General features: G+C 44.0%; 1 protein-coding gene and 1 pseudogene across 6 annotated transcripts in view; one reads left to right on the top strand and one right to left on the bottom strand.

Annotated features, from left to right (window-relative positions):
• Window positions 1-18,940, top strand: part of LOC144614886 (uncharacterized) — a 171,944-nt gene that overhangs the window by 101,045 nt on the left and 51,959 nt on the right. For 5 of the 6 annotated variants that reach the window (XR_013553153.2, XR_013553157.2, XR_013553155.2 and 2 more), the window contains one exon: window positions 1,250-1,322. Coding sequence is in view for 1 of the 6 variants with exons in the window: in XM_078440916.2 (XP_078297042.1) it covers window positions 1,250-1,322 (73 nt within the window). In the remaining 5 variants the exon portion in view is untranslated. Of the gene's footprint in view, window positions 1-1,249; window positions 1,323-1,984; window positions 2,230-18,940 lie in introns of those variants that run through there. The other variant, XR_013553154.2, reaches the window with a different exon arrangement.
• On the bottom strand, window positions 3,763-4,167 carry LOC132685797 (cytochrome b-c1 complex subunit 7 pseudogene; annotated as a pseudogene).

Consider the following 18,940-nt stretch of genomic DNA (forward strand, 5'->3'; position numbering starts at 1 on the left):
ATTAATTAGAAGGCAGTCACATGCACAGTTTATACCTTTAGGGGACACGGTTAAAAAACAGAATTTCAGCACTGTTTTTAGTATTACAAGAAATCTAGATATGTATTACAAGGAAGAGATGGTTCAGGAAAGCATCATGAGTTTGCGAGTGGAAATAGAATCCAGAATCCAGAAATTTGGGCTCTAGGGTTGGAAACAATAAATTTATTTTAGATTCAGACAGTAAGACACGGTACCAAAAAGGGCTTGAAGTGACAAATATCTAGTAAAAGTTCTCAACTGAACGGAGTCATTTGAGGCAAAAATCAAATCAGGGGTATGGTGTTCCCATCTCTTATTTCTGAGATCCTCAATGTATTTAGGTAATTATGTTGAGAGAGAGGAAGACATGGAGGAGAAGAGTCAAAGAAAAAAGGTGGATTTGATAACAGTGTCTAGAAAATAACTCTGGGTGTGATTCCTGGCACATGGACCTGACTGGAAGCAAATATATCATATACCTTCTAAGTTTTTGAGGATCGCATTACCAAAGACACCACGGCCCTGGACCTGAAAAGTCCTTCCTTGTTCGAAGCTTAAAATAATTCTTGAGTTCCCAGCCCAGGCCACACTGAGCAGAAGTCAAGCTTTTAAAGTGGCGCTGCTCAGAATGAAGGGTGTTCCCCCAATTTCACCTCACGTGGGGCCAAGGAGAAGCACAAAGAAGGGAGTCCTTTCTAGGGCAAACCCCACACCCCCCATGTCTGGAGGGTATGGACTTCACAGTGCTGACCCGGAAGGGTTTTAGCATGGCTGTGAACCATAATGTCACATGTTGTCCATTACTTCCCTCTTGAAATGGATAATTTGTTGTTCTTTTCCTACCATTATAAATGGGTTGTGACGGTGGGGAAGCTGACAAGCAGATAGCTTATCTTTTTAATATGGAGGTGGTGATTGGATGGGACCTTGAATTGACCTTATTAGGGTGAGGTGAGTGTGCTCTGTGAGTGAAAGGAAGAGTAGAGTAGACATTTGATGTCCAGAAGTGCAGACTGTGGAAAAAAAATCTTTCACTGCTCACCATTTTGAGTTTCTTCTTGAACACAAGGAAGGTTACATCTCCCAGGCTTCCTTGAAGTTAGACGGGCCATGTGCTCCTGAGCTCTGGCCAATGGAATATGAGCAGATGACTGTTACTTCGAGGCCACTTGTATTAAAACCTGATATGTCTTCTTTACTTTTTTTTTTTTTTTTTTCATCTGAATAGCTGGAAGCAAAGGACTCCAAGATGGGAAAAGCCACACAATGGAGGGATCCCAGCATGCACCAGATGTTCACGAGTAAGTAATAGCCTTGTATTGGGTTGTAGTATTCATATTTGGAAATTGTATTTTATAGCAGCCTGCACTGATTACCTTAACTGAGACCCTGTTCTAAACTGAAAACCGGTTGTAAAAGGTGGAAAGGCTCTTTATTTCTCTGGAAAGGAGTGAAATCCTCCTCCTTCCCCGTCGTCATCATCACCATCTTCGTCATTGTTCACAAAAATGCTTTTTGAGTATCTGTAACTTGCCAGGCACCGCGACAGAGACTGGAAGGCAAAAAGGAAGGAAACATTGTTCCTGGTCTTGTCCATAATCTGGTGGGAGAAACATCTAAATAAACAAAGAATGACATCAAGAATTATATCCTAACTCTAACGCCGTTAACATATGACACAGTTAATTCTGTTTGGAGGTGGGGTGGGGCAGTGAGAGGTACAGATCCGACAGAGGTGACTTACGTATCAGGTGCTAAGGGATGAAGGGGGATTTTCTAGGCAAATAGGACAGGTGGAAGGCATTCTACGTAGAGGAAACAATTAGTGTGAAGGCATGCAGGTATGAAAATCAGGAAAATGAAATTGATTTCTATACTTGGAGATGAAAAACATAAATCACTCTTATCATCATCGTCAAATGTATCATCCTACCATCAGAATTATTCATTAATTTCCATACAGAATGACCACGTGGATTGGATCCCATTCTCCAGAGGATCCTAGCCCAAGAGACCATAGGTAACAGATAACACACTGACCAGGAGAGATGCCCTGTAGAAAGCTTCAGAATTTACTTGCTGTGTAATATGGGCCAAATTCCTTGACTTGTCTTTATCTTACTAGTACTGTTGTACCAAAGAGAGAACTCATGTTTATCCTTTCTGACTTGGAGAATTGTTGTGCAAATCCAGTGAATAAAATACGTGAAATCTGGTTTGAAAAAGACATATACGTACCCTAACATAGACGTCCATGTTTTAAAAAGGCAGTCAGTGAAGGAGGGTTGGGGTGGCTCTGGCCGGGGTCATGGCAGTTTCTACTGACATCACATTCAAGGACGTATTTTGCTTCTTTCTGGTGGCAGTTGACTGGTATCCTCAAACAGACCCTATGGGGTAGCGTACCTGTGGGCTGTGGCACACCTGGAGGGAGAGCTGCTCTCGACGGATGAGGACACGCTGACATAGAGAGGTCGAGGTGGCAGTCCAGACCAGGTGACGTTTCCTCAGTGTGCACGAACACAGTACAACCAGACCAGGAACTGGGATCAAAGTTTAGGAAGGAAGTCAACATTTTAGTCAGAGGGTGGCTGGTTTCGGGGAGAGTGGGTAAGGCTCTGAAAAGGAAAACAAATAGATCTGAGGCCTCGTCAGGATGTAGAATATAAGTGAATAGGGGCAAGTGGTTCAGAACTAAGGTTTTAAACGGGGAAGGCACTGGAGGACCGGCCCACTTGCCAAGCTGGTCTGTAGGCTCCCTGTGGACAAGCGTCTTCTCCGTGGGCTGCCGGATCCAGCTCCTGCTGGTGCTGATTGTTAAATCTTTAGATAGTTTGCAAGCCAGTCGTTAAAGCGCTGGTAGCATGCAATCAGAGAGTGTATGCTCTGTGGAAACTGGCAATGACTACAAATCAGAAACTTTTCTTTCCCTGGTCAGCTAGTACTTTTTTTAAGTTTATTTATTTATTTTGAGAGAGATAGAGAGAGGGAGAGAGAGAGAGAGAATCCCGAGCGGGCCCTGAGCTGTCAGTGCAGAGCCCAGTGTGGGGCTCGAACTCACAAAACGTGAGATCGTGACCTGAGCCGAAATCCAGAGTTGGAGGCCTAACTGGTTGAGTCACCCAGGCACCCCTCGATAGCACATTTTTTGGATAGCACCCTTTTCTATGGCAGGATAGCACATTTTCATGTATACGTAGGCATCGAGGACACAACAGAGACTTACGAACCTCAGTCCTTACACTGAGAGCTCCAAGTGAAATAAACACTTGGTTAGTTGCTTCCTGCCATCTGCCCTTCTCCTCGTTTTTATGTGTGGAGCACACTTGAGAGATTCAGCATGGCAGTGACTCTCATTCCATCAGTGGCACCTAAGAAGGCTATGCAGCAGGCAGCAGGTTACCATCGGTCCCCTTGATTGGAAATAAGTGTCTCAAATACCCCATTTTCCCCTGGTGATCCATCATAGAGCTGCGATCCATGCAGTTCTCTAAAACCTTCTTAAGCCTATTTAGATTATCATAATCTATAACCTTGCAAGGACACAAGTCCCCCATAGGCAGCTACTTTGTAAAGGAGTATTTCCATGTCTTTGAGATCCTAAACCTGCCTCGTTGAAGCATGAATGCTTCTAGTATTTTCTTTTGTCATTACAATAGACATTTATCTAAAGTAATACGTTTGCAGCTCAAGTAGTTCTAAATTGTACATTTCCGGTTTAGCCAACTTCTCCAAAATATTTCAAGGCAGCCGCAACCACAGATTTCCATTCCAGGATTCTTTCTTTGCCCATTCTTCTCTCTCTTTCCCAAGTTACTTCCTTCAGATGCGGTTCGAGATAGATTTTACCCTCCTTATATTTTGTCCACTGCTCTATAGGCAAAATCTGCTGCCTCCTGGTCAGATCCAATGCTCTCTTTACGCGAAACATCTTGCCGTTATGAATTTTCTCAGGAAGACTTCTTATGGCCTCTCATCATCATTCTTGTATACTGTATCATCTCACATGAACTGGACTTTCTTGAACCCTGGAGCATTGTAATACCATTTTCAAATACCCTCCAGCCACCGACTTGGTGCTGGGGCAGCAGGCCTGCTCGCCATTTTGACCTAAGACTGAAGCACTGAATGCTTCCAGTATTTTGAGATGGGGTAAGCCACTTTGTTTTTACCTCTTGAGAGCTTAAAGACTGTGACTGAGTTCTAGAACTTTCTCTTCATGATCTAGGCCTCTCTGGTATTACCTAACTAAAAGTCGCTAGTGATGCATCTGAGGAGTTCGTGCCGAGCAAAACCCAGCCTAGAGACTTGGGTGACATTGTGGCCCATCCAACCCATCGATAAATCCTTCAAGCTTTAACCCTGCCCTCCTCCTCCCCCCCCCTACTTTACAATGCCCTCTCTTTTAGGAGAAGGATGGCAGAATTACTTTGCATTGGAATTAATGGTATAAAGAGCTACCTTCTCATCTGAGTAATGCTAATTCACCTCCATCCCTGGTCATTTGCTACCTATTAGAAATATCCTGACAGCCTGCATCTCATTACCATTGTAGCAGGTCGGACTCCCAAGAATAACCTTCTAAGGAGGATGAAATGTACGCCAGTGGCATCTAATACCAGGGCATTCACATTCATATTTTTAGCAGCATATATCAGTTAGCCCAACCTTTAGTGTACTCTATGTACTTTTAATAATCTCCATAAAAGCCTGATTTCCAATCCCTGGGCTCAAGCTGACAGTGTAAATAAAATCACCCAAATCCACAGGGTAAGAGAAATGAAAATGACAAGGATTAAAATTTGGTCAAACCTCTTTCTTTTTAAAAATTCTGCTTCCCTTCCAATTGGATCACGACCCTCTGTGTGCTCAGCTTAAGACCAGACGGTATGCTTTCACTTTTATTCCTCTCTGCAGCAGGCTTACAGTATTTAGTGAGAGTCTGTAAAGAATGTGTGCTGGGTAGAGAGTTAATACCATAATCCCCTATCGTTGGGGTCAAATGCTGAATAGAGCAAAAGAATTAGAAAACATGTTACATACAATGGCAGGAAAAAAAAGCATCAGCACGCTGTTCTGTGAACGCTAGCATTCATCACCCACAAGCGATGGCCATGAGGTAACAGAGTGCGTGAGAGACGCGGACTTGAAGTCTAGTTGTGTACGGAAGCCAAGCCGGAGGAGACTTGAGCATAAGTCTTCATACCCATATACCCTGGGAGGTATTTGTCACCATTCTTCATTGCTTCTTTCCAAGTACCTGCGTGGATTTAGTTCCTAAGTAACACATTGAGCCACTAAATTGTTTCACGGAGCTGAACCTTCAGCGATCTCTTTTTACTCTTCAGCAGTGGGTGTGAATGTTGTTCTCAAAGTGCTGTAATACATCTGTCTCTGGAGAATTCTCTTAATGAACGAGTAGAAATTTGAGGCACTGCAGGCAAAAAGGGTTGCACAGCCACCTCCCATTGTACCTTGGGAAAGTCAACTGAACTCCCCTGGAGTAAGATTACAAACAAATAAATAACTTTGTCTGGAAGTTCTATACAGGGAACTTGCGTGCATGTGTGTGTGTGTGTGTGTGTGTGTGTGTGTAAATGGTTTAAACATAAAGTGACAAGTCAAATTTATTTTAAATGTTAAATTTTTTTAATGTTTTCTAAGAGAGAGAGAGACAGAGACAGAGCGTGAGTGGGGCAGAGAGAGAGGGAGACACGGAATCCGAAGCAGGCTCCAGGCTCTGAGCTGTTAGCACAGAGCCCAACACGAGGCCTAAACCCAGGAACCGTGAGAGTATGACCTGAGCCGAAGTCGGACACTTAACCGACGCCTAGATACCCGGGTGTCTCCCAAATTTTATTTTAAATAATACTCTTTGAAGTAGTAACTATTATGTCAGCAAGTTAGAATTTTTGTTTACGTTTACATTTACATATAGTAAAATTCTTTGGGGTGTAGAGTGCTATAGTTTTGACAAATGCAGAGTTGTGGAAACATCACCCCAGTCAAGATATGGCACAGTTCCATCACCCCCAACAATCCCTTGTGCTGTTTCTTTACAGTCAACCCTTTACCCCCAACCCTACAAATCTTAAATCCTTATGTAGGATTTTACATAGGTATATCTTGTACAATGACCAGAGTGATTACCTGAAATCATATTTTTATATATTTACATGTAACAAAATAAAAATAAACCAAAACAATAGCATCTGCACATTTTAAATAAGGACATATTTATATTTAATTTATATTTATATTTATTTATAAATACATAAATAACTAGAAAGCCAGTGCTCTCCCATCAAAAAAGGCTTAAATATTGCTCAGTAAATTCAGCGAATACAGGGACAGTAACCTAACCCACTATTGTATTAGCATGAACAAAAGTGTTTATTAAATGTATACTGAATTGATTATTAAGCCATGGATTGAGTAATGGTTTTAAATTCATGACAACCATAACTAAAAATGTGACATTCACAGTGTTGCAATTGTACCTTAAAGACGGCCAAAGAAGGAGAAGTGAGGTATAAGAAAGAGGGGGAAAGATTGTGTGTGTTTGTGCACATGTGGTGATTATATCACCAATTTGCTAGTTTACAAATGATAAAAACGGAATTGTTTTTGCACATGACCATTATTATATGTGTCTGTGACTCAGTGATTAAAAGTTAATGGCCTTAAAGAGAAAACTATTAGAAACATTAACTAGGGTTTTGAGTTATATTTGTGAGGATAATCTTTGTTTACTTAAAGAAGACAGCAGGATTTCTACGAAACTACTGAGTAAGATTGGAGTCTAACGAGGAAGCATAAGACATGTTATGAGTAATTCAGCATATCTTCCCTTTCCTGCAGGGCATGCTGACTAAATTACTAAAGAAATCTTATTTTCAAGCAAATACATCATTATTGTTTAAAACAGAAGTATGAACACGTCCTTAATTTTATCCATTATCTTACCTACATTTCTGTTAGCCCAAGGTCAGACTATCGGTCTTCTTTACTGGCCACTCCTCTTCTCCTCAATATTCCTTTCCTCGTACTTCTTTCATTTTCATGGAGAAATCATTTATATTCAAAATTAGATAGAGACTCTCAGTCTACATCTCCAACCCAGGTTCCCTCATGTGTTACGGACACATACTTCCAGCTTTCTACTTGATATCTCTCCCCGGATAGTCCACAAGCCCAAACTTAAATTGTCTCAAATGGAGCTCATTATCCATCAAATCAAATGGTTCCTCCCCCATAGAATTTTCCATATGCTTCCACTAGCTCTTATCTCACTTCCTGTTTCTTTCACTGGACTGAAGGCGATGAACGTGCGTCTTTTCCCTAGTGCCTGGCACGGTGCCTGGCATCTGGTAGGCATTTATAAATATTTGTGGAAGGAATGAGTGCACATGACACTCATATGCATATAAATAGGGATTTATTTCCACCCTAAACCCCAATGTTTATGAATGGTTTTTAAATGGATGAGTAGCTCTGATAGACATATAGATATAAGTATTTATTCTCACATCAACCACCAACTACTATATCTACATGAGGTCTGGAGATCGAATAATGTCTGTTTTATGCAGCAAGGAATATAATTCGCACATTTCAGGTTTCTTTCCTATTTTTTCTCACATTGAAATCCTATTGTGTTTGAATTCAGGATTATAACAGAAGCATTTTTCTATGTCTGAGAAAGTCCCAGACATTATTTTTACCGATGGAAAAATTGTGCCTTGAAAAGAAGTTCTTCAGGGGCGCCTGGGTGGCTCCGTCGGTAAGTGTCCAACGTCAGCTCAGGTCCCGTGGTTCGTGGGTTCGGGCCCCGCATAGGGCTCTATGCTGACTCTGGGCTGATGGCTTGGGGCCTGGAGGCTGCTTCGGATTCTGTGTCTCCCTGTCTCTCTGCTCCTCCCCTACTCACACTCTGTCTCTCTCTCAAAAGTAAATGAACATTGAAAAAATTAAAAAAAAGAAAAGAAAAGAAGTGCTTCACGCTTACTCCAAAAGATGAGTTTGAAACATCATAAGGACCTCATGTAGCACCTACTTCTATTCAACCGTCTCTGCTTTCCACCAGTGATTCTCAAAGTGTGGTCCCCGGACCAGCAGTATCAGCAGCATCTAGGAACTTGTTTGACATGAAAATTCTTGGGCTCCACCCCACACTTTCTGAGTAAGAATCTCAGGCCAGGGGCCCAACAATCGGTGCTTTAACAAGCTCTCCAGGTGATTTCAATGTACAAACAATTTTGAGAATCACTTTCATACACTTGCCAGTGAAAGAATCCTCTTGAACTCTTTCCACCCACTTCTCCTGTCAGTTAGGTCCCTTATTAGTCCCACATCATGTTTGGGTTGGAAAACGCCTTCTATGTTTGATAATGACTCTTTAGAACAGGGCATGGCTTCCTGTACCTAAAACATAAATATAAATGTGGTGCAAGGCAGTAGTTTTTTTAAACTTAGTTTTAACAACAGTAATATTCTTCAAATGAAATCCTAAACAGAAGCCGTGTGCGCGTGCATGCATGTGTGTTGGATAAAAAGGAATTACTGTGATTGGATATAGTTGAGGGGGTGGGGGAAACAGAGTTCCCATACGCCACTAGGCGCCCTCCCACCCAACCCTTTTCCCCATGCCATCTCCAGGGAATAGAACTTGAGAATTGCAGAAGCAGTGGAATAGATGAACAGTTGGGAGACCTGGGCTCTAGTTTCTTTCCTTGGGCCATTCATTTGGCATCTCTGAGCCCCGTGTTCCTTGTCTGAACATGACGAGTAATCTGTAATTCCTTATCCAGTTGGAAGTTTATTTATTTTTTTCATTTTTTATTGCTTAGCTTCTGATAGCAAGAGATCCCGGCTGTCTTGAAAGGTCTCCCTTCCTTGGAGACGCAGGAATAAATGTTGGCCTTGCCATTTGCTTGTCTTCTGTCTTCTACTTCAGTATTGACTTCCAGGCATTAATGAATAAACAGGGCCAGGCTGCTGTCATTAGGAGTGCCAATAAAGAGAAGAAAATCTTCCACCAGAGTCACATTAACATTGAACAGATTTTCAACCCCAGCATTTGACTGGGAATGTGGGCTGGTGATAAGGGCATATGTGAAGAATTTAGAGAGTAGCACAACATAGTTGCACTGGCCTTTTCTGCAGCCTCCCCTCTGTGTTCTCTTTCTGCCCTCCCCCCTGTTCTTCTTCCTTCCCCTCCTCCCTCTCCTCCTCTTCCTCAGAGAGCTTGCAGAGCACTGGCCTACAGTCACTCTCCCCATATTACATCACCTGACTCTATGTCTTTGTGACTCCCAAGGTCAAAATCTATGATGGGAAACCAAATGTGTAGGTGCCCCTAAGTATCGTGAGCGTTACTTTCACACTCCCTCTTGCAGAGATCTCTGGATTTCCCTCTTCTCTCTCCCTGATCCTTCTCTTCCTCCATTCAGTTCCCCTGACTCTGTCTGAGGCCACCTAGAGACAGCTCTAAGTTTACTGGTCAGAACTGTGCTATCCCATTGCTATAGACTGAGATATTTGTATCCCTCCAAAATTCGTATGTTGAAACCTAATGCCCAGTGTGATGGTGTTTGTGGGGGTGGGACCTTTGGGAAGTGCTTAGTCAGGAGGACGAGCCCTTATGAATGGTAATGGTGCCCTTCTAACAGATCCCAGAGAGATCTCTCATCCCTTCCACTGTGTGAAGATACAGTGAGAAGACAGCCATGTATGAACCCAGAAGCGGGCCCCTCACCAGACACCAAATCTGCCAGCGCCTTGGTCTTCGACTCCAACCTCCAGAACCGTGAGAAATATCGTGTAGCCAGAACAGAATAAGGCACCTGCTCTTCTGTAAAGCAGGGTCTGCGTGTGTGAGGAAGGGGATGGTGGTAATGGAGCAATGGGGACCTGTGGGGTGAGGTGGGCACAGTGTCGTGTTCTCGAAACTTTACTCCCATAAAGTCTCCTATGACTTTCCTGGAAAGAAGGTCATTCTGGCCTCTGCTCGGCAAACGGCGAGGGGCTCCTTCTCTGAGATGCGGAGACCTCGCTCCATCCGTCATCCCCTGGTGTGTCAGAGGTTCTGACAGAAATACCAGACGCACTTTAATTGAATTTGTGGACCAAAAATGGCCTGACAGGGAAAGCATGTTGATAAGAATCTATGTTATAGCTTACATTTTACATTAGACGGTACTACTTAGGCACATAAAATTCTTTTTTAAATGGGATTTAAAAAGTGGAATCTATATGACTGTGCTCTTGTTTGCTTTTATCATATGGAAAACGAAAGTACTTGACTGCTTGGTCTGGACAGCTGGCAGCCTTATCCATCCTTTTCCTCTCTCTCCTGTGTTTTCGGCTCCCCACCCCCAAGGTTCAGTCTCCATTTTCCCCTCTACATGTAAATGAGTACAAATCTTATCTCACCTATCTTTTGCCCTTGTGCTTCCCCTTAGCCCCTAGTCTACTTCTCTTTTCCTCACAGTCAAGCTCTTTGAGATAAGGCTTAATACTTGGGGTCCACAGCGGTGCCCCTGCTGTCTTTCTCACAACCACCCATGAATCCCCAGGCTTCCATTACTTCCAACCCCCTTGCTGGGTCACCCATCTCAAATCCGACAGCAACACTGCAGTCATTATCACATTTGGTCTCCCTTAAAAAAAAAAAAAAGCTGATTATTTCCTTCTTGAGTCTCTTCCCTCCTTCAGAGTCCACGGCCCTACTCTCTGCTGGTTTTCTTCATAGCTCAGTAATTCATTCTCCTCAGCCTTTGCTGATCCTTTAAATGTTGGTGTTCCCTGAAGTTCTGTCTTCTGCTTCCTGCTTTTCTGTGCTATTTACTCATCCTGGGCCAAACCATCCACATCCGGGGGCTCAGCCCTCACCTACGTGCTGATGGTTTCCAGACCTATACCTGCGGCCCAGGCCTGCCTTTCTTGGGCTCCACACACACTTATCTTCGAATGTCTCCATTTAATAGGTTCCTCAGACTTAGGTCTGTTAAGAAATTAAAAATATTATCTTAACTTTTAAGCTCCGCTCCTTTTGCTTGAGGAACAACACCGAGTGAGAAACAGAGACTCATCCCAGACCTGGTTACACTTAAGTTCCATCAATCAGATCCTCCTAATATTACATTTGACGTGTTTTTTTTTTTCTTTCTACTGTCTCCACCAGCTACGATCACTACTGCCTCGGATTTAGTTCAGACTGTGTCCACTTTTCACCTGGGCCAATGCCTTCTGGGCTCCCTGCCTTCAGTCTCTCACACTTCCACGTCACCCTACATCTACTCTCCAGATGATCTTTCTCAAAGGTCTATATTGGTGTTGTCCAGTACACTAGCCTTTAGGCACACACAGCTACTTAATTAAAATTAAGTAAAATTTAAAACGCCTCAGTCATGCTAGCCACAGTTTAAGTACTTCATAATTAGCCCAAGTAGCTAATGGCTATCTACTGAACAGTACAGATAGAGAGCATTTCCATCATTGCAGAAAGTTCGACTGGATACGACTATTCTAGAATGTGATGTGATCATGTCTTCTCTCTGCTTGCTTCCATAATGATTCTCCACATACTTCAGATGAAACTCCAGACTCATTAGCTTGGCAAGTAAGTCCCTGCTTTTGGTGCACTCTCCCTGTCACCGCCCCCTCCACTTGAACCTGTGCCTTAGTCGTGTCAACCCACTGCTCCCATCCCCACGCCTCTGTGCTTTTGGTTATGCTGTTTCTGCCGCTCGGAAGGGCTGCCTTTCTCTGTCCCTTTAGAACTCTTGTTTGTTCTTCAAACTCAATTCCAGCATCATTCCTTCTGTGAAGCTTTCCCTTGCCTTTCCAGGCAGAGTTTAGGCTCACCTTTTTATAATTTCCACTGGCAGCTTATAGTGCTATGACACTCATTGTTGAAAAGAAAAATCTATTGATTCAGCATGAAAGCCTGCATCATACTCCCTTCCCCCAACACAACCATGTCCTAATCTCCCAAACTTGTGACTATGTTACCTTACATGGTAAAAGTGCCTTTGCATTTGTGACTGAGTTAAAGTTAAGTTGAGATGGGGGAGGTTGTCATGGATTATCCAGATAGGTCCAATGATAGAATCAGAAAGGTTCTTGTAAGAGGGACGCAGGGATGTCAAGATGGATGCAGAGTTTGGAGTGATTTGCTTTGAAGATGCAGGAAGGGGCCGTGAGCCAAGGAATGAAAGTAGCCTCCGGAGGCTCTAAGAGTCAAGGGAACAGATTCTTCCCTAGAACCTCCAGAAGGAACACAGCCCTGCTGACCCATTTGGGACTTCTGACTTGCAGAACTCTAATAGAATAACTTTATATTCTTTTAAATCACTAAATTGGTGGTAATTTGTCACAGCAGCAATAGAAAACCAATATATTCACCCTTTCATCTATCCATCCATCCATCTATACCACATATTTCACATAGATTTACCGAGTGACTGTCTTGTGCCAGACCCAGTATTGTATGCTAAGAATACAGTAATGAAAAAGATCCAATTATTGTTGGGGAAGGTGTGATGTAGGGGCAAGGGAGAAGGCAGGAGTCCTGAAACCTGGAATTGTGAAGGGCTGCCGTCCAAAGCTGAGGCTGTTTCCTGTAGAGTCATTAAAGGTCTTTTGCCTTATCGGTTCATAATTGGATCTTTGGCTGCCCTAATGTGGAAATGGGTTGATGCTCACACACCAGGAAGATGCACCAGGCTGCTTGTAATATCTAGGTGAGAAATGATGAAGGCCGCTAAGAAAGTGGATCTGGTAATATTTGGGTGGCATTGCAGAGGTAGAATTGATGGGGTTTTGTGATCAATTAGATACTGTGCCTGAGCGACAGAATCCAAGATGACTCTGCTCCAAGATGACTCTGAGAACGGGTGACTCTAAGCTCAGTGCCTGGCACACAGTGGATAAGAAACAATTGTCTTGAATTGAATTGTGTGGCAAGAAGACAATGGAGTAGATCATCACTGGGAGGGAAGGATGATGCCAATGAATCTGCACAGTGGAGGAAAATAAATAGAAGAATGTGTGTGTGTGTGTGTGTGTGTGTGTGTGTGTGTGTGCGCGTGTGTGTGCGTGTGCAGGGTGCTAGGAAAAGGATGTGAAATGTGTGCCCTGCCACCCTGTATGATTTTTACTGCCCAATTTAAGCTTTTGTGCTTTAAACCAAAACCATGTTCAGGGAGAAAATTGAGAAAACCATACAACCACCTTGAAGATGTCAGATTTCTCTCAATGGCGAGTTTAGCTACCGTTTTGATCTGAAATGGTTTTGAGCAGGGGAGGGAGAACAAGTCGTTTGGGGCGATATTTTGGTGCATTTGCTGTATCATTCTGGAAGGAGGGCAATGCCTCTGCTTTCTTCCTCTACGCATTCCCCTGTGCTGTGGGCAAGCCCAATGTCCAAACCCAGGAGTCTTTTCTGGCACCGTGTGGGATTATTTAGGGCCCCCGTGCCCAAGACCAGTGACCACATGGTGCTGAATGTTTACTATATTGAAAGGGTACGTAGGATTTCTGCTCCTCAGAGTGGCATCCTGTTCCACACTGATGGGAAAATAGACACAATTATTTAGCAAAGGCCCCGAAGCCCTGGTTTCCCACCAGCCTTGCTCTGTGGCATATTGACTGTGTCCCCAGTCGAGTAGAGCCTGTGGCGAGTGAAAAATCTCTTCTTTGATTTGAGTAAACCTCTCCTTTGATTTGTGTTCACGCAGAATGTTATTCTTTTTTTTTTTAAGTTTTTAAATTTTTATTTATATTTGAGAGAGAGAGAGAGAAAGAAAGAGAGAGAGAGAGAGAAAGAGAGCCTGAGTGGGGGAGGGACAGAGAGAGAGAGGGAAACAGAGAATCTGAAGCAGGCTCTAGGCTCTGAGCTGTCAGCACAGAGCCTGACGCAGGGCTTGAACCCACACGAGCTGTGAGATCATGACCTGAGCTGAAGTCGGACATTTAACCGACCGGGCCACCCCTATTCTAACAGATATTTATTGTGACTCTGTGGACTGAGGGAAGGGAAAGAGTCTTATGGTCTAGTCAGTTTGGAAAATTCTGGGTTTAACAAATGTACTGAAGTCTGCAGGACTTCTCAGAAGCTTTACTTTACAAATATATCCTGTGAAGGTCTGAGAGAGAGGTAAAGATTTTCCTAAACTTATTTGACTCCAGAGCACTATGAAAATTATGTGGCAAAGTGTTCCATGCAACAGAATTTGTTCAGAAAGTGTTGTCCTACTGAAGTAGCAGATGTCCAAGGTGTTCCTGTATGCCCAGCACACTCAGCAGGAGGCCACGATGATGACATTGAGCCATTAGCCATCTTCACAAAGCCTCCAATGGGCATGAATTGCTAGAGATAGACTGAGATGGCAATCGGACGAATTTTGTTGTTGTCGTTCTGACACTTTTAATTTGGGTTTGGACTCACTTTGCTGATGAGCCAGGATGCAGTTCTAATTCAGAGGCACTTCTGTCACCGTTCCATACCTTACCACACGCATCATCTCCTTCCCCCTCCCCTCAAATGTCTTCTTATAATAAAATAATCCATGCTGGTTACCTTCTTAAAAACTGTTTTAAAAATACTTCGAAAACACTAGCTCATTTTCTTTGGGTATCGGAGCATAATACAATAGTATCTTATTACTTACGTTCTGTGTTTCTTAATCCTCTGTGACTCCAGATGCATAGCATTTTGTGGTTTGGGGGGATTTTTATCATCTGGAATTTCATTTGATCCTTAAAACAACTTCCTAAGGAGGAGATGGTGAAATCATGTTGTCTTAGTCTGTTTGAGCTGCTATAACAAAGCACCGCAGCCTGGATGGCCTAGAAGCAGCAGAAACTTTTTGCTCCCAATTCTGGAGGCCAGAAGTCCAAGAGCAGGGTGCCAGCATGGTGAGAGTACGGGTGAGAGCCCCCTCCTGGATTGGAGACAGCTGCCTTCCTGCTTCGTCCATACAGAGTGGACTAGGCTAGGGGTCTCTTTCATAAGAGCACTAATCCCCATTCATGAGAACTCCACCTTCGTGACCAAATCACCCCCCGAGGCCCCCAGCTCCTAACACCTGTCACCCTGGGCATTAGGTTTCAACATAATGAAATCTGGAAGGACACAAACATTCAGCCTATAGCGCCCAGTGTATAGACAAGCGAAGCAAATGACATATTTGGGTGCCTAGTTTGTGGAACTAAGCATTTTACATACCTGAGCTGGCTTAGAGCTCCTCTCCGCTCTACGTATTAGGACATGTTATCCTCATGTTAGAAATGAAGACCCTTGAGGCTAAGAGAGTGAAGAACTTCTCCAAGGTCACGTAACTTGTAAAAGGAGGTCTGGTAGTTTAAGCACATGATCGTTTAGCCCCCAAATCCACTCTCTTTCCACTGTGGCATCCTTAAAGAGGAAGCTGAGACCAAGGGCAGGGAAAGATTGCCCAAGTTCACACAGGGAGTTTGGGAAAGTGCTAATTCACTTGACTTTTAGTCCAAGGGCCTCTCTTCTACATATTTTTGCCAGGTCACTGGAGGGCATTTTCGAGAATAAGTAATGACCTGTGAAATGTCACTGACAGCAGCAACAATAACAACCAAAGGAGAGCAGCGGGGGAGAGGGAAAATGCAGGGCCTCGAAACCTCCCCGCCCGTCCCTCAACATCCTCCATGGTGCAAAGCAGAAGTGAGCCTGCATTTCTGAGAAAAATGCCACCCAAACTGTGTTCTCTTTTGTGACATAGGTGAGGGGCTGGGGACGGCTGTGATATGGATGAGGAGTTTTGGCTCTCCTCACCTCGTCTTGTCATGGCCAAAAAGAAAATAGAGCAAATCCCCTCCCTCCCCACCAGCCCCTCTAGGGATACCTACTGTTTCCACTAATCAGATGCATGCGATTCAGAAGCATTTAGCAGGTTCCTCCTATGGGCGAATCCCTGTGCTGGTGTCATGGGGACAGCAATGGAGGTGAGTAGGGCACGTTTTCTCAGTCTGAATGGAGAGGCTGGGTGTGAAAAGCACTACTGAAGAGGTACAAACTGTCGGGAGAGCAAGACTCGAGGCACTTAAGGGGATTAAGAGGGAGTCTTGGGCATTTAGCGCACATAATGTTCACCGTAATCACTCAGAACAATTACTGGGGGTGTCCTGCTTGCATTTACCGTGTACTTAGCTCATGGGGCAGTGTGGGGGGGAGTGGTATTTGCTGTGTAGCCCCTAGCACACAACCACGGTGGGGCAAATTTTTGTTGCCACTTTCCCAAACCCACAGCCCTTCGAAAGCTTTCCTTGAGACCAGGTTGGAACAGAAAGGTAGTTATGTTTCTATATCCTAATTCCACCCTGAGGGCTCCATGACACTCACGCCACAGGAGAGTGAATCCTGAAGCAAAAGAGAAGTGGCCCGGTCCGTACTGTGTTGTTGACTTCCAACCCTCCGCTCGGGAGCTGAGAGTGATTGCGTTCCTCTTCCTCCCTCTGTTTCCCAAGTGTCCCTTCCCCTCTTTAATGCAGTGGGGGGCAGAGTCTGCACCTGGGCCTTGCACAGGGTCGCTGCTGGTGGGAATCATGGCAGAAATCCTTCTGCTTCCTTTCTTGTTCACTGAGGCTCTGAGGGCTGGGCAGAAATAGAGTGGCCCAAAGGGGAAATCTAATGGATGGAGCAAAGGCCAGGAGGAGTCAAGGTAGCAGAATCTCTTTCCATCTGTTGGGATTATTTTATTATTCATGTATTCGTGTCTTCGGCTGTTGAATGAGGATCTGTAGGCCAGGACTGACTTCGGTGATTCACAAAAACTTTGAAGATAACTAGGGGAATATGGAAAAGGCTCCTCAAAGAAGAAAAGGCACTTTATAAATCCAAGGCAGTTACACTGTCTTGGGTGACAAATTCCAATGGGCTCATTCACATTGGCCGCACTTAGGTGTGCCAGTGCCCAGTGATTTCCCCTCTTGCGCATTTAGGCTTCCAGATCGTTAGGCCGGGAGAAGTAAGTGCTTCCCCTGAGGAGATACAGAGTCACTACTCCGCTATTCTCCCAACCTCGCCGTTGACTCAGGGAATCTCTGAGAATCTCTGGAAGGGACTTCAACAATCATTTAGTCCGGCTGCCAGTGTACATTCCCTTGGTGAGTAGACGAGTGGGAATGCAAAGTAAAAGGGCAGTTAATTCTCACTTATTTGGATACAGATTGTCCGCAGGCATGGTGTGCACGATTTGTATGTTCGGAGACAGTGATCGGGGATCTTCTTACCTGTCCCTTCTCCGAGCTAAACAATCACAGATCACATTAGTGTTCCTTGGAGGGCTCATTTCAAACTCTGGAAATCGCATGAATCGAAGCCATCTTCATCTAACTAGGTTGATGCTGCCTTCATTTTCATTCCAGAAACTTTTGGCTCTTCCCCATTCAGAAGGGATTGCCTGCATTCGAAATAGGATGACGGAGGAATTACTCTCGCTGAGATTACCCTTCAGCGCCATCCCAGAACTGAGACACTCTGCTAAATGCTATTGCCGTAATGACTAGCAATCACGGCACAATCACGGAAATGAATTAAATTATTAATTTCAATAGCACCCCATGGTGCATTTATAAATTCCACCATCTGGGGAACATAAATATGGAGGTCCGCATTCTAAACTTGGAGGCATGGTGCTCACTGCCAAGGGCTGTATCTTTGAAGGCAGTAAAGATTTTTCAAGATACTATATGTGGAGCGGCAAGCTGTGCATTTGAGAGAAGGCTCTGTCCCCAGGTCTCTATTAGCTTTACCATTTATTTAAGGCTCTCTTTCCTCTTAATTTTTAACCAGTTCTTATCTTAGAGAGCCAACGTGTAAAAATCCACAGGACGGGAAATAAAATAGACCTCAGACTTGAACTGTTGAGTTCTTCACCCCCTTTTCTCTTCATTGAATTTCCTTTTGTCCTCCCCCAAAGACTCTTACCGACTAGCTTCAAATATGTAAATCTCTGTGTTAATAAGTTCTTCTTACCGAGACAGCTATTCTTAGGTTTTGAATGTTTTCAAAATCCATCTAAAGCTTTAAGATAATTGTTTCTGAAGCAGAGGGGATGGAGGTCCTGGAGCGGTGTGTAACCTACTCTAATAAAAGAGGTTTAACTTTCCTTCCTTATGTGGAACCATTTGACCAGATGTTGGGGTTCAGCAAGCCCTCCCTGTTTGCCATCTGTGACATCCCCAAGGGCCAGTGAGAGAAGGGCACTTCTAAAGAGCATATGTAAATGACTTCCACAGAGCCCTGCCGGGACACGGTAGGCCATCTTCTTCCTACTACGGATTACCAACTCAAAGCCAAGAAACAGCCCAGACCTCTCTGTCTCTATGCCACAATTTCCAAATATCCACAACGGGAATTCTAATCGATGAGTTCACTTAAGAAGCAGAAGACAAATGCATAGCTTTTCTATAGGATAAATAATTCTATGGCACCGGTGCTGTTGCGTGCTTGTGATCTCTTAGCTCTCCGCGTGTATAGGGCTTGGAAGCAACCTGAGTCTCCGCTAGCCGATGAGGAAGACGACTACTGAACATCAGAGCTGCTCATTTCCGACATAGCTCAGGCAGTTCTGTAAGTTAATGTAGGCCTGTGGGCCACTGGTCTCTCGTTGAAACTGAAGGTTCGCCCTAAAGGTCTCCCCCTGATCCTGCGTAGCCACCACCAGTTGCCGACGTTCACTGGCTTTGGTAGGTGAGGTCAAGTGAAAACGTTTTGGTATGGGATGTTTTCTAGCAACTGTCTTGCTGGTTGATTCCCGTGCATTTCCCTATGGAGTCAAACATCAGGGTAGCTCGGGATATGGTGATCTGAAGCTTTGGGAATAAGTGGTTTGTGCCTAATCGGCATTTCATTTCTTCATTGTTTTAGATGCCATTC

This window comes from Panthera onca, chromosome F1, assembly GCF_046562875.1.
Source record: "Panthera onca isolate mPanOnc1 chromosome F1, mPanOnc1 haplotype 2, whole genome shotgun sequence".
Taxonomy (NCBI): domain Eukaryota; kingdom Metazoa; phylum Chordata; class Mammalia; order Carnivora; family Felidae; genus Panthera; species Panthera onca.